This window comes from Tachysurus fulvidraco, chromosome 1 (genome assembly GCF_022655615.1).
Source record: "Tachysurus fulvidraco isolate hzauxx_2018 chromosome 1, HZAU_PFXX_2.0, whole genome shotgun sequence".
NCBI lineage: Eukaryota > Metazoa > Chordata > Actinopteri > Siluriformes > Bagridae > Tachysurus > Tachysurus fulvidraco.
Genome location: NC_062518.1, coordinates 45,594,987 through 45,610,879, shown reverse-complemented (window position 1 = coordinate 45,610,879; position 15,893 = coordinate 45,594,987). Strand labels below are relative to the sequence as shown.

At 38.1% G+C, this 15,893-nt stretch overlaps 2 protein-coding genes and 1 long non-coding RNA gene across 3 annotated transcripts in view; 2 read left to right on the top strand and 1 right to left on the bottom strand.

The window, feature by feature from the left end:
* LOC113643290 (low affinity immunoglobulin gamma Fc region receptor III-like) overlaps window positions 1–15,893 on the top strand; it is a 546,637-nt gene that overhangs the window by 361,002 nt on the left and 169,742 nt on the right. The gene's annotated exons all lie outside the window — the stretch shown is intronic.
* LOC113633966 (obscurin-like) overlaps window positions 1–15,893 on the bottom strand; it is a 580,831-nt gene that overhangs the window by 482,312 nt on the left and 82,626 nt on the right. Inside the window, exon 6 of the mRNA XM_047823084.1 lies at window positions 15,347–15,634. Coding sequence (XP_047679040.1) covers window positions 15,347–15,634 — 288 coding nt within the window. The remainder of the gene's footprint in view (window positions 1–15,346; window positions 15,635–15,893) is intronic.
* LOC113643308 lies at window positions 7,528–11,045 on the top strand. The gene is made up of 3 exons (XR_007137720.1): window positions 7,528–7,679; window positions 8,388–8,474; window positions 10,616–11,045. It is a non-coding gene; the product is annotated as an uncharacterized LOC113643308 (long non-coding RNA).

The following is a 15,893-nucleotide window of genomic DNA, read 5'->3' as shown; positions in this document are numbered from 1 at the left end:
CAGTGAAGAAGGGGAGAAGGTGTGAAGAAGGGGAGAAGGTGTGAAGAAGGGGAGGAGGTGTGAAGCTGAAAATATTTTCATGTTGCATGCATTCAAGTTGTTGGTGTTAAATTCTGAGTCTATCACCTGCATCATACAGTAAATATCAAGTTGCATTAGACCAGATGTCCTGTTTTCAAATGGTCAGTTTGGGTGATCCTGTGTCCACTCTGGGCTTAGATTCCTTTTCAGTGATCTGCTGTTGTGGTCTATCTAATTGAATTGAATTAGCCCCTGCATCTTTTAAATTTTTATAAAAATGAACCATCACTGCTATAACTTCGGCCCTCTCTTTCCACAATGTCATGCATGATGAAAATACTCTGAATTACTAGTGAGATATTTAATCTCTCTCTCCCTCTCCCTCTCTCTCTCTCCGTCTCTCTCTCTCTCTCTCTCTCTCTCTCTCTCTCTCTCTGGGATGTGGGGCGTGTGAGTGTGGTTGGCATTTTGCCATTTTTTGAAATTTTTTTGTGTTTATTTTGGCATATTTTAGCAAGTTTTTCCTTAAAACATCTATGAATAATCAACTGTGTGTGTTTGTGCGTGTGTGTGTATGTGTGTATTGTAGCATGCCTTTGCATGTTAGCATGTGTGTGTGTGAGCGTGTGAGTGAGTGTGCGTTTGTGAGCGTGTGTGTGTGTGTTTGTGTGTGTATGAGCAGCATGCTGTCTCCGAGCACGAAGTTGTATGAGTGCACACCACCCTCACACCGTCATGGCGAGTGTAGAGGAGAGTGTTCTAGCGAAGGGAAATGTGGTGGGACATGAGAAGATTGTCTCTGCCTCCCTCATGAACAGTGCAATTGTTGTGTTTTTGAACCATGTTGATAAATTGACTAAACAGGTGCAGAAAGGAATCGTAATTAATAATGAATGTATACTGGTTTCTCCCCTCAGTTTCACTGCCTATAAAGTCATGCTGTCAAATGTCCCTCCTTTTATTATTGATGAGGCGATTCTGTAAGAGCTTTCTAGGTTTGGGCGACCCGTCTCCCACATGAAGAAAATCCCACTCGGCTGCAAGTCCCCACTAGTTAAGCACTTGCAGTCTTTCAGGAGATTGCCGTTTATGGTTTTAAATGAAGGTCAAAATTAACTAAATGCTGTTTTTAAGTTCTGCAGGATTGAGAACTTTGACTACAACATTTTCGTTTTCACTGACACAGACAAAAAATTTTTTTATAAAAAAGGGGTCAGATAGGACATCTTGTCCTTGGTGACCCCAGTGTCTCCAAGCGACCGGGGCAGAACGCAGAAATGCTGCTGAAAGCCTTGTACTTGTAAAGATGATATTTTTGAAAAATGTTGGTAATCAGACAGTTGGCAGCACCCATTGACTTTCATAGTCTATATTTTTTCCTAATGTGAAAGTTAATTTCATCTGCTAAATGCTGGAAATGTAAACAGTTAGTTTTTTGTATGGATCTTCTGAATTGCTACACTATGATGATCTCTCTCTCTCTCTCTCTCTCTCTCTCTCTCTCTCTCTCTCTCTCTCTCACTTTCTCTCGCTTTCTTTTCAAGAACATTACTTCATGAGCAGAATAGTGACATTTACCTGGATCATGTCTATTTATTATTTAAGAGGTTAAAATGTATTTCTTACAGGATGGTAAGAATTAAGTTTCCTGAGTGAGATTTAATCTTGTGTGTTTTGTGTGTCAAAAATGTGTTGTGTTCATTAACAGATTGATTACAAATGTACAAGTTACCAGAGTACGAGCATACAGGAGAAATGTCGAGCATACAGGAGAAACTACAACATCTACTCCACAGAGCTCAGTGATCCTGTCAAGATTACAGTGAGAGGTATGTCATGATTTTTTCCTCTTTTCATCACAGGTTTGTTAGAAGGCGTAAACATTATTGCTTAATTATTTTATTCCTCTTGATATTCCAGAATTTTCAGAATAATCTCGAAATACATATGGTACAACCTAGGTGGCGCTAGACCGGTTTTTCCCTTACCTTTAGACGCGTCTCTTTCTTCACTGGGGTAATATATTTCAAAACAAATATTCCACAAAAATCCACACAGGTCCAAGGAACTGAAATCTGTAAGCCTTTTAATCCTTTAAAACGCTTTGGTCGCGCCGCAAATATTCCGTTAATGTTCTGAAAACTGGAAACAGAAGTGCGCCATCATCTCGTTTTGCCGCTCTAACTTCTCATTGGGGTATTCAAAAATTTGTCATATTTATAGCCCAGGTCCTAACGAATCAAACAAGCCCTCACTTGAGCCAATCGGTGCTTGTATTGCAGAGATAGACGGCTGGGAAGCCAATGATGTCATGACCTCATTTTTGGGAACCCGCCTTTGACTGACAATTACTCCTTCCAATAGCAATGAAATGCACCGGGACCTCTACAGCTCTTTAGCCAATAAGCAGACGATTCCAACGATATGCGACATGCCGTGTGTTCTCTGGCAGTGTCTGCGTGAAAAAGCTGCGCAGTGGCCGGGGAGACGGAGCGGAGAGAGGCGGAGGGCGACAGCTGGATTGTGACTGGAGCGCTGATGGTAGGAAGTAGCGTAGTATCCGGAAGCGATCCGGAAATGGAGGGAGAATTGGCTGATGAGGATAGTGGAGGTAATGAATGGAAATTGATAGAAACTCGGAAAAGAAAGAAAAATTGGGGACAAATCTCAGAAATGGAAAGTAAAAAGGGAAATCACCAGACAAGAAGGAGGAAAGAGGAGTATAAAGTTTTGCTGAAGTTTGCTACCGAGTCCGTAAATGTCATAAACCCATTGAAATTAACAAAAGCACTTAAAGAAAAATTAGGAACAGTCGAAAGCATAAAGACATTGAGGGATGGCAAACTGATTTTGTTCTGTACAGATGATAGACAACAAAAAATGGCCCTGGGACTAAAATCACTTCTTGGACACAAAGTAGTATGCTCAATCCCAGAAGAGAAGACTTGGGTTAGAGGTGTGATAACAGGGATCCCAACTGATGTTTCAGCTGAGAAAATCTTAAGAAATATATCTGGGGCAACAGTAAAGGATGTCAGGCGACTCAAGTGCCTTAGAAATAATGAGAAGACTGACAGCCTCTCGGTAATGTTAAACTTTGATGAGAACAAACTGCCTGAGAGAGTATATTTAGGCTTTATGAGCTACAATGTCAGGCCATATGTTCCCCGGCCGCTAAGATGTTACAAATGCCAAAAATTTGGCCACGTAGCGGCAGTTTGTAAAGGAAAACAGAGATGTGCACGGTGTGGAGGTGAGCATGAATATGGTAAATGTGGGCAAGGTATTAAACCAAAATGCTGTAATTGTGGAGGAGAGCACAGTGCAGGATATGGAGGTTGTTCAGTAAGGAAGAATGCAGTGAAAATACAAAATATCAGAGTGGCAGAAGGAATATCATATGCTGAGGCTATAAAGAAAGTAAAACAAGCACCCAAAGTAATTGAAACAAGGACAACAGGACCACAACAAAAGACAGTGGTGAAAGAGCAAAGTAAAGAGAGTGAAGTGATTGTTCATAAAGTCTCATTCGTGGCATTCATAGCAGAAGTGGTGAACAGTTTCCGCCCAAACTGAAAGCAGGACAGAGAGAATTACAATCATTATTAGAGCGGCAGAAAAGTACTTGGAGTTAGAAGAAGTTACAGTAGATATGATAAATGAAAAGCTTAAGTCACAAACAGTAATCAGTCTGACAGAAAACAGTCAAACATGTGGTGGTACATAATGGTGTAAACAATAATGCAATGGAATGCAAGAAGTTTAATTGCCAATGGTCAAGAATTCAAAAAATTTATCACAAATCAAGAAAATAGTCCGAACATTATATGTGTTCAAGAAACGTGGCTGAAACCTCAATTAAATTTTTTAATTTATGGTTACATTTCAATCAGAAAAGATAGAAACGAAGGAAATGGTGGTGGGGTAGCAACATTTATTAAACAAGATATTGGGTATAGAAAAGTTTAGGTAAATGGGGAGCAAGAGGTTGTAGTGGTGGAAATATGGGAAGGTGTATATAGTATTAGAATAGTTAACTTTTACAATCCATGTGACAGGTTAAGCAAGGATAAGCTAGAAAATATTGGAGGAAAAGGAAGTAATAAAGTGGTGTGGTGTGGTGATTTTAATGCCCACAACACATTATGGGGGAGTACAAACACAGATAGTAATGGACTGATTGTGGAAGACATGCTCGATTGGGGAGGATATTAGACTTATTAGACTTAACTCTAGTCTCTGAATGTTTAGCAAGAAAATGTGTGATTGGAAAGTATTGAATCAAAGTACAGTTGGGAGTGATCATTTCCCTATCAACAGTACGATCGGTTTAGATGTAGCACAAATTGTGACGGAAAGAATGCCAAGGTGGAAATTTAAATCAGCCAACTGGGACAAATTTAAAGAGGTGTGCAGTAACAGAATGTCAGAAATTAGTAAGTCTATGGACGATGTAGAGGACTTCAATTTTAAGATATGTGAAGTTCTTCAAAGTACCTCTACAGAGGTAATAGGTAAGAAGAAGGCTGGTATCAGGAAGAAAGCCGTCCCATGGTGGAATGAGGAGTGTAGTGAGGCAATTAGGAAAAGGAATAAAGCATTTAAGAAAGTTAGAAAATCATTCAATTATAATGAATTTATTCAGTATAAAAAACACAGGCCATAGTGAGAAGAGTAATACGGACATCTAAGAGAAATTATTGGAGGGAATTTTGTAGCAATATTGGGGAAGATATTGAAATAAATGAAGTTTGGAGTATGATAAGGAAAATGGGAGGAAAACAAAGAAATAGCAGCATTCCTGTTTTAGTATATAAAGATAAACTAGTCATATCAGACAGCGAAAAAGCAGAGTTTCTAGCATAAACATTTACTAAAGTGCACAATAGTTCAAATCTGTCAGATGAAATGAGGAGGTATAGGGAACATATCCTGAATAAGTACCCTCAACTACTGAAAGAAAAAGGACCATCTGGATGTACTTTAGACTCAGAGTTTACTCTATATGAGCTGAAGAAAGCACTTGCAGGAGTTAAACAAACTTCACCAGGAAGAGATGATATCTGTTATGAAATGGTAAAACATCTATCAGAGTCATCATTAAGTATAATCTTAAGTCTTTTTAATAAGGTGTAGGAGTCAGGGAAGTTACCAGCTGACTGGAAGCATGGTGTTATAGTACCAATAGCAAAGCCAGGCAAAGAGCATACACAACCAAATCTTCAAACCTTTGCAAACTAATGGAACGTATGGTAATGAGCAGATTGGTGTATATCATCGAGAAGAATAACATTTTATCACCATATCAAAGTGGTTTTCGGAAAGGGCGAAACACTATGGACTCTGCTGTGTTTGGAAGCTGAAATAAGAAAGGCACAAGTAAACAAAGAAGTGTTAATAGGAGTATTCTTTGATGTTGAAAAAGCTTACGACATGATGTGGAAGGAGGGACTATTAATAAAATTAGAAAAAATGAAAATACAAGGTAGAATATATAATTGGATCAAGAACTTCCTGTTTGAAAGAACTATACAAGTTAGGGTGGGGTCAGAAGTGTCTCAGATATATCAAATAGAGAATGGAACACCTCAAGGAAGTGTTAGCAGTCCCATTCTGTTTAATCTAATGATTAATGATATTTTTAATCAGATAGACACGGGGATAGGAAGATCTATGTATGCAGATGACACGCACTGTGGAAAAGGGGCCGCAATGTGGGGCATGTGGAAAAGTGTATGCAGAATGCTGTTAAGAAAGTTGAACACTGGGCTAATGAATGGGGTTTCCGTTTCTCTGTAGCAAAAACTCAGGTGATCTGTTTTACAAAAAGGAATATCAATCCAATAATGATTATTAAAATGTATGATCAGCAATTGGAGCAGGTGTCAGTAATTAGATTTCTGGGAATGTGGATGGACTCGAAATTGAATTTTAGAGCTCATATTCAGAAAATGATAGACAAAGGTAAAAAGGCGATAAATGTAATGAGGTGTTTATCAGGAGTTGAATGGGGGGCATGTCGTCAGTCTCTTAAAATGATTTACTGTGCACTGATAAGAGCAGCTATTGACTTTGGCAGTATGGTGTATAGTTCTGCATCTAAAACACACCTGTTAAAGATTGAGGCAATCCAATCACAAGCTATGCGAATATGTTGTGGAGCAATAAGAACGTCTCCAATAACAGCAGTACAAGTAGAGATGGGTGAAATGCCTCTGGAAATCCAAAGGCTCAAATTAAAGATGAGATATTGGATCACTGTAAAGGGACACTTGGATAGTCATCCAGTTAAAAATGTTTTAAAGAATTGCTGGGAATATGAGTATAAAAGACTATCAAGCTTTGGATGGACTGCAAATGAGGAAGCACAGAATATGGGAATTAGTGCCATTAAGGCTTTTCCCTTTGCCAGTAGTCGACACTAAGCTATACAAAGACAAACATAAAGAAAGAAATATGTTAACAAATATAGCAGTGCAACAATACATCGAACAGTCATATTTCAGCATATTACAAGTATACACAGATGGCTCCAAAGATCCTGAATCTGGAAGAACAGCATCAGTAGTATATATTCCCCAATTCAAAGTCAAAATATACAAATGCATTTCAGACCATGTATCGGTTTTTACTGCAGAGATAACGGCAATATTTCTAGCACTCCAGTGGATAGAGGAAGTACAGCCAACAAAAACAGTCATTTGTACAGATTCCCTTTCAGTTTTGAATACCTTGCTAAGTTGAACATCAACAGCCAGACAAGACATGATCATTGAAGTGATGCAGAGTCTATTTAGAATAAGACAATATGGAATTATGGTAAAATTCCTGTGGATACCATCACATATGGGTGTGGAAGGAAATGAGGAGGTAGACCATCTGGCTAAACAGGCCTTAAAGCATGCAGAAATTGACATTAAAGTGTCAATGAGTAAAACAGAGGTAAAAGGGATAATTGCAAAAGAAACATGAAAGAAATGGCAGAAGGAGTGGGATAGTGGAACAAAAGGTAGACACTTTCATCATGTTCAAGAGAACGTAGGGCTAGAAAGAAGAAAGTTTGGCAACAGGAAAGAAGCTGTTTTAATGTCAAGAATGCGTCTCGGACATTGTGCATTAAATCAGGGTCTATATAAAATGGGTAAACATGAAAATGGAAATTGTGATAAGTGTGGTCAAGCAGAATCAGTAGAGCACGTACTCTACTGTGATGCATATGCAGGAGCAAGAAATACATTAATTCAAGCACTACGATCGTTTGGTATAAATGATTTCTCCCTTCGGGTTTTATTAGGAAACGAATCAAAGCAATTTAGTATATTCCAGGAATTAGTTATTTTCTTAAAACAAACAAAACTGATCAATAGAATTTAACATACAGTTGTATTAATAATTTTTATTTTATTTATTTATTTATTTATTTATTTATTTATTTATTTATTTATTTATTTATTCTTTCTTCCAAACCATTATGCGCTCCACACTCCATTCCAGTAGGTGGCGGTAAATGCACCTAAAGTTGGTTTGCCATCCGCCAATAAAAATCAGAAGAAGAAGAAGAAGAAGAAGAAGAAGCAGTGCCACGGCCAAGATGGCTGCCGACCCGGAAGTGACTGATTTACAGCCGAGTGAGCAGGCAGAATATGACACACATTTAAGTATATACATTATCTTTCACGTATATTTTCATGGTTTCATTTTTATATAGTTTTTATGTAGTTTATACTTTGTTTATCTACCTCCTTTTGGTTTTATTTTTTATCCCATAATTTTTTTTGGCTGTGGACCACCTCTAACTTAAACGACTGTAGTGCCAGGTTATGACTGATCTTCGCATCCTTCATCAGGCTAGACCAGTGACTGTGAGACTCTTCGATTATTCCCATATTGTGCCTGGACTTTAGCTCATCCCAACAACCTAATTTTTATGCCTGTGTAGATGGTAGGGATGGATGCATACCTTGATCCCTGTGGTTGTTTCTATGTTGTGCTCTATATAATTATTCAGGGGGAAATGGTCCATTTTTGTGGTGCAGGGATAAGAGAAGGACGGGGAGGAAGATGATAGAGATAGACAGACAGAGATCGAAGCACTCCTAAAGCTCCATGTGGAGCTCAAAGAGGCCCTGGAGTTTATGTGTAGTAAATGCAGACAAGTGATGACAACATTGAATATGAAAAGAAGGGAAGTCAGGGGGAGAAGAAAATCTGAGAGAAGTCAGGGTATTATTTGTAAATGAAGGGATAAAATAGGCTTAGTTTAATTAAAGACCACCTCTGGCATTGTAAATCCTCTGTTACAATACTTACTCAGCTTCTTTCTTTCATTACGAATATGTCTAACAAACAATATATTTTTACCTCAGATGCTGGAGAAGAGGACACAAGACATTATGACATAATGAGAAAAAGGAGAAGAACTAAGAGCCTGGAACGATTTACTGCATTTACCTGTGAGTTTGGTATATCAATGTCTTTAATTTTACTATTTCTTTTCTTTCTCAACTTTATCACCTTTCCTGCTCACTACATCAAAAAAAGTAATCCAGTACAGGTTCAAATCATTACCACTCATTTCTCCTGGCTCTATAATTGTTCCCCATTTGCTGGAGAAGAAGAAACACAACCACATCAAGATATTTTGAAACTTAGGAGAACCAAGAGTCTGGAACGATTTAATACATTTAACAATGAGTATGGTGCATCATCTTCTTAAATTTCACTATATATAATGTCTTTCAGAATCAGAATCAAAATACTATAATAGATTTGTTACCACAGCTCCAAGTCACCAAAATAAGAATACAAAACTAGAGACTTATATACACAATATAACATACAAAAAGATGATAAATAAAGCTAGAATGTAAATAAATATAGCAGTAAATGTGTATTAATACACAGTGAGATGTGTGGTTGCACGGAGGAGTTATACAGTCCAATGGACACAGGTAGGAAGGACTTCCTGTGTTGCTCTGCGGAGCACCTTGGTTGGATGAGTCTGCGGCTGAACATACTCCTGTATCTATCCAGGACATCATGGATCAATTGGATGTTCTTTGAGATGGTCAGTTGCTTAGATAACATCCTTCTTTATGACACTAAAGTCAGACAGTTCAGCTCCATTCCCTGTTGGCATCAGCTACCTTCAGTCCTCAGCAAAAGAGATTGTACTGGCTCCCACAGACTCATAAAACATTTTCAGTATCGTCTAGCAGATATTGAAGGACCTCAGCCTCCTCAGAAAGTAGAGAAGGCTTTGGCCTTTCTTGTAGACGGCTAAATAGTTCTTAGGCCTTGAACTCTCTGGCCTGGCACTGAATTCCCACCCCTTGCTGAGAGAGGAAATCCGTAACAGCCATCTGCACCCCCAGGCTGTGGACCACCTCAGGCTGCAATGCCAGATGATGACTGATCTTTGCATCCTTTATGTGGGCTTGACAAGTTACTATGAGACTCTTCAATTATTCCCATATTGTGCCTGGACTTTAGCTTATCCCAACAACCTAATTATTATGCTTGGGTAGATGGTAGGGGTGGATGTGGTTCTATGTCGTTCTCTATAAAATTTAGGCGAAAAGGTGGAGGTGAGAACATGTTTGAGGGGGCAATTCTTTAGGTGGAATTAGTCCATTTTCCTGGTGCGTGCGTGCGTGCGGGCGGGCGGGCAGGCAGGCAGGCAGGCAGGCGGAGAGAGAGGGAGAGAGAGGGAGAGAGAGGGAGAGAGAGGGAGGCAGGCACTCAAGTAGGGCCTGGTGTAAGAGAGTGGCAGAAACTCCATTGGAGAGTAACATCATCAATTCCCTGGGTTTGGCACCAGAGTGTGTTGGAAAGAAGAGATGGGAATCAAGCTTGGGACAACTCAAGAAAAGTTTATTTCACATGTATTAATTCTCCATTTACTACTGAACTTTACTGCAAAGAGATCCTCTACACCGAATAATAGTTTTAGGATCAAGTTATATGCTTTAAAGAAACATCTTATTAATCCCATGTGATAAATTCTAATGTTCTAGCAGGGGACAAGAGTGATAATGAAAAGACAGCAATATCGCAGCGGTGAATTGATAAAAATGATTTATTTTATTGATCAAAACATTTCATATAGAGGAAATCTCACAAACAACTAGAATAAAAACAGCAGTACAAATGCAGCAGTGGTAGAACTAATACTGTGAAGACACAAAACACAATATTAGCACCATATTTCAGATAACATTTTTAAATTGCATAAAAAAGCTGGCTGTGGGGCTTTTTGGACACTACTGTACACACACGGTAATTTTCACCTCATCAGCAGGTTTGCAGACATTAACTAAACAAAGCCATTAACAACAGTGAGGGTGTCTATAATATGATGAGCAAATAACAGCAGGACATTTAAATGACAAATCAGTATTGTTTTAAAATCCACACAAAACCATAAAGAAATAGAAATTCTGCAATAATATATATTATAGTAAATGTATCTTCTTTTTATAGATGAATTTTGCTCAAGCCTCTATGACTGCATTCTCAATTCTGTCTTCATCAGTGTGATCTGTTAAAGAAATGAACAAAAAAAAAGTAGTTCCTTTCATTTTATTTTTTGCAGATGTTTGAAAACCAAGATATTGAAAACCAAGATGTTTGGAAAACAAACTGCATTTGATTTCATCCTAAAAACTTTTAGAACAAGAAAATTTCTTTAAAAAATCTTATTTAATCTTTAAAATAAGAAGTGAGTCAAAAGATTATTCTTGCACTTAATAAAGTCATGATGCTCGTTATGTGAAATATAGAGATATACTGAAAAAGTTCTTACCTCGAGCTCTGTAACATATGAGCAGCAGAATGATGGTCACCAGCAGATACGGAGAGGCCGTCACCACACTACAGATCAGCATGAGCACTGAGAATGGAGCTTCTACACCTGAAGGACATGAAGCAGAATAAAAGAATAATTATAATCATGTTTATTTCATTCTGAACTGTTTAGATGTTTTAGCTCAATCTGCAGTTCAAATAAATTAATTTATACCGTGTGCACGTGTTTCATAGCATATTGTATTGCACATAGACACTATAGAGTTCACTGTGAAAAGCTACTGAATTTAACACATTAAGTGGTATATAAATGAATATTTTAATAATTTCTCACGTCTGACTGAGACCCAGCTTTTCAGTGACTCTCCTCTCTCTGGGTGTTCACAGTGGTAGAAACCTTCATCTGACTTTGAGACAGTTTGGATGATCATCTCTCCTGTAGTCTGGTTCTGGAGAACTGATCCATCTTTATAGAAATCAGCTCGGAGGTTTGAGGGATTTGGGTTGTGATATAAACAGCGTAGAGTCAGAGGATGTCCCTCAGTCACAGGATGGACAGGACTCTCCAGGATCACATCACCATCTAGAACACAGAAAATCACTAACAAGGAAATCCACACACTATGACGTGTCTGTAGATCATAAATAAAAGTTCTCTAATTTATCTCTATATAACTTCAAACCCTCTAAAACCATGGAGTCCGGAGGTGTTTTATTCAAGTCTGCAGAAATCTGCCAACACTAGCTCATGAGAAAACATGCAACTGAATTATAGCTACATTAGTACAGATATATATGAATATTGAATACTGATTTGAATTTATACTCATTTAGTTGTACTAGTAAAACTGGTGTCTACAACTAACATACATGTTTTAATTTCCCTTTTCCTTTAACATTAAACACACTACATGAAGACTCACCATGCACTGTGATGTTGACAGGATTACTGTTTTCTCCAGATTCAGACACACACCAGTAAACTCCAGTGTAGGATGTGGAGAGGAAGCTGATGTTACATGTAGATCCTGTAACTGATCCCCAGTGTGAACAATCTAACACTCTCTCACTGTGTGTGTATCGTCTCACTGTCCATCCAGTAGAGTTACTCTGGTACTCACAGCTCAGTGAGAGAGAGTCATTAGTAAAGTGTTGAGTTCTGCTGGGATTGATGATCAGAGAGACTGGAGGAGATTCACCTTAAACAGAAAAGAGCCATTTAAAGTGTCAATGAACAAAATAATGAGGAATAACACAAAGAAATGACTGACATGTGATGTAAATTGCACCATTTATTTTCCAGCAAAATGCTGTTTTATTCTTTTACAGGATTGTTGAATATGATAAATTGATGATAAATATATTTACCTCCTATTTGTATCTGTATCTGATTAGAAGACATTTTCTGAAGACATTATATCTGAATAATTTATGTATACTTGGTCACATACAGAATGTTTACCAGCTCTGACTTAATAAAATCCTCCATTACTGAATTCCTCAAACATTTAGCAGACACGTGACTTATATACTTATAACAGAGTGACTTTATATATATATATATATATATATATATATATATATATATATATATATATATATATATATAACAAAACAAAACATATAGTGAGTCCTGTTTATGTGTATCATACACATAATTTATAACCTAATTATACACATGATTAAATAAATACTGCATTAATCTGATGTTACATTCACACTTTTAAAGTCTACACTTCAACACAACAGATAATTTTCCTCACCAGTGATCCATAGTGGCTGTAGATTGCTGGACTGTGTGTAAAAGGCTGGTTCTCCTCTCTCTCCTCTGCACATATAAACTCCTGTGTGATTAAGAGCAGCAGGACTGAGAGTGTATTTGCCTCCAGATCCTCTGCTGCTGTCTGAGAGGAGCTCCACATACACAAGATGGCCACGATTATTATTTATTCCAGTTAATCTGTCTCTGTAGGGAACAACTGTGTACCAGCTGAATGTCCAGTCTGTAGAGGAGTCTGTAACCTCACAGCTTAGAGTCACTGAGTCTCCTTCAGTCAGCCAGCTGTGTGGAGATACACTCAGTACTGCCTGTGGTCTCTCTGTTACACAGGAAATACAAGATGATGTTTATCTAGTTTTACTTAATACAAAGTAAGAGTTTCCATGCACATTTTCACCTGACTCACTCATCTGACAGACAGTGATGTTATTACAGTCAGTGTAATAACATCACTGGAGTGTGAGGAGCGTGAGCCTCCTCTCTCTGTTCCTCTACAGGTGTATGTACCTGTGTGGGTCACTTCAACACCACTGATACTGTACACCTGTTCACTACTGACAGGACTGTGTGAAGTATCTTTATACCAGCTGTACTGCCAGCTAGAGACACTTTCATCCTGTATGTCACAGCTCAGAGTGACGGTGTCTCCAGTGTAGACGGAGCTCTGAGGATTCACTCTCACAGTCGGTTTGGGTTTTACTGTTGAAACCAAATGATAAATTATTTGTACTATCTACGATTACAGCATGGGGCAGGTTTTGTGTAGCATTTCATGTTTTTCAATTACAGTAAGTTTGTGTTTAACCTGTAACAGTTTATAACAATTTGTGTAGATGAAGTTATTATTCTGTTTAATATATGTTGTGTTTAGACTGAAATGAACTGAATATAATCTCTTACATTGTACTGTATATTGTGTATAATGTTTTTCTTCTTTTAACAAAGTTTAAGTAATAAAACACAGTGTCTAACACTGTTATAGAGTTACTGTTTCCACCATGAAGTACAGATTATTTTAATCAGAATGTGACAATGATTATAATTTTATTAAATAATGAATGTCACACTGAACATTTAATCCATATATAGTTACATTTACTGTTGTGGAAAGTCTGATAAAGTCAGATACATTAGAACAACAACCAATGACAGGACAGGGGCGGAGACAAGACATGAATCAGAACAAAAACCCACATGACAACGTAAACAAAAACACAACAGAAACAGGTCAATATATATGTGCTGGGTTTCCCTCAGACGTGTCCCAAATATCTTTAACGGCTCTCACTTACAGACGTTTTCTCAACAAGACTTAATTTAATCTATATTTTAATAAATAAATATAAAAAACACAGAACCACAAAATATAAACTTTTCTGTCCTGAAGACATTTACATGTCAGAAAACATAGTTATAGTGTGTGTGTGTGTGTGTGTGTGTGTGTGTGTGTGTGTGTGTGTGTGTGTGTGTTAAACAAAATGTTTTTGGATCTCATCTGTCAGAAATGACAAATACTTTTAACCCCTTTATGCGTCGGCCCCCTTTTGCAGGTTTTTCGCCTACATGACCTACCCAACAAAAAGTGGTACAGCTCCCACATACTTTGACACACAGGGGTGAGCCTGGTCTCATTGGAAAGAAGAGATTCTAGTTTCAGAAACTAGTTTCAGATTTCTAGGCCTTACTGGCACAAAGTTACAGGGGATAGAATGGAAGGTTTTCATTTCCGCCTGGGTTGTTTTCCTGATAAACTGATTAATCTTATTTTTTTCTGGAACATGCTAGGGACCAAATAACAACTGAGAGTCATAGCCACATGTCTTGGCTTTCACCAAAAAAAATTCAAGTCAAAAGACCCAAAAATGGCTTCAATAAAAATATTTTTCTACGGCCCTGGTCGTCTGGTGCAGCGTTTTTGTGTACTTGTTTACTGTATAACTTTGAAATAAAAGGCTGCAGGCTCAGTCTGAAAGGCCATAAACAAGCAGAGACTCTCTCTCTATCACTCTGGTGTGAAAACAGGCCTGTAACTTGACACCCTGAGCTGTGAGAGGGACAAAAGGTCAGGGATTACGCAAGAATTCTTCTGCGCAGCTTTTTCACGCAGACACTGCCAGAGAACACACGGCATGTCGCATATCGTTGGAATCGTCTGCTTATTGGCTAAAGAGCTGTATAGGTCCCGGCCCATTTCATTGCTATTGGAAGGAGTAATTGTCAGTCAAAGGCGGGTTCCCAAAAATGATGTCATGACATCATTGGCTTCCCAGCCGTCTATCTCTGCAATACAAGCACCGATTGGCTCAAGTGAGGGCTTATTTGATTCGTTAGGACCTGGGCTATAAATATGATGTAAATTTAGAATTTTTGAATATCCCAATTAGAAGTTAGAGCGGCAAAACAAGATGATGGCGCACTTCTGTTTCCAGTTTTCAGAACACAAACGGAATATTTGCGGCGCGACCAAAGCGTTTTGGATTAAAAGGCTTACAGATTTCAGTTCCTTGGACCTGTGTGGATTTTTGTGGATTATTTGTTTTGGAATATATTACCCCAGTGAAGAAAGAGACGCGTCTAAAGGTAAGGGAAAAACCGGTCTAGCGCCACCTAGGTTGTACCATATGTATTTCGAGATTATTCTGAAAATTCTGGAATATCAAGAGGAACAAAATAATTAAGCAATAATGTTTACGCCTTCTAACAAACCTGTGATGAAAAGAGGAAAAAATCATGACATACCTCTCACTGTAATCTTGACAGGATCGCTGAACTCTGTTTGGTAGTTGTCATAGTAGTAGTTGTAGTTTCTCCTGTATGCTCGACACTTGTACTCTGTTTCTCCTGCATTATCGACTGTCACATTAAGTGTGTTCACTTGTTTACTGTTCAGATTCTGTAACAACTGATTATTTCTATACCAGTAAAACTCCCATCCAGTCCCCTGCTGCAGCTCACAGCTCAGAGTGACGGTGTCTCCAGTGTAGACGGAGCTCTGAGGATTCACTCTCACAGTCGGTTTGGGTTTTACTGTTGGTGTGAAATGATGAAGGTGTCAGAGCTGCTTTACACTTTACAACATAAGCAGTAGATTCACTGTGTCTAACAGATGCTTTGTGTCTAAAACTAACATTTATATTTAACATTTAATACAAGATGTTACAGTTGTATGTTTTCTTACACGGCTGATATTCAGTATATTTTAGATATAATTATAATTAATTCAGTTTGTAATCAGATAGCAGTGGTCAAAATGTCCGGGATGTTCCTGTGTATCACATCATCATTA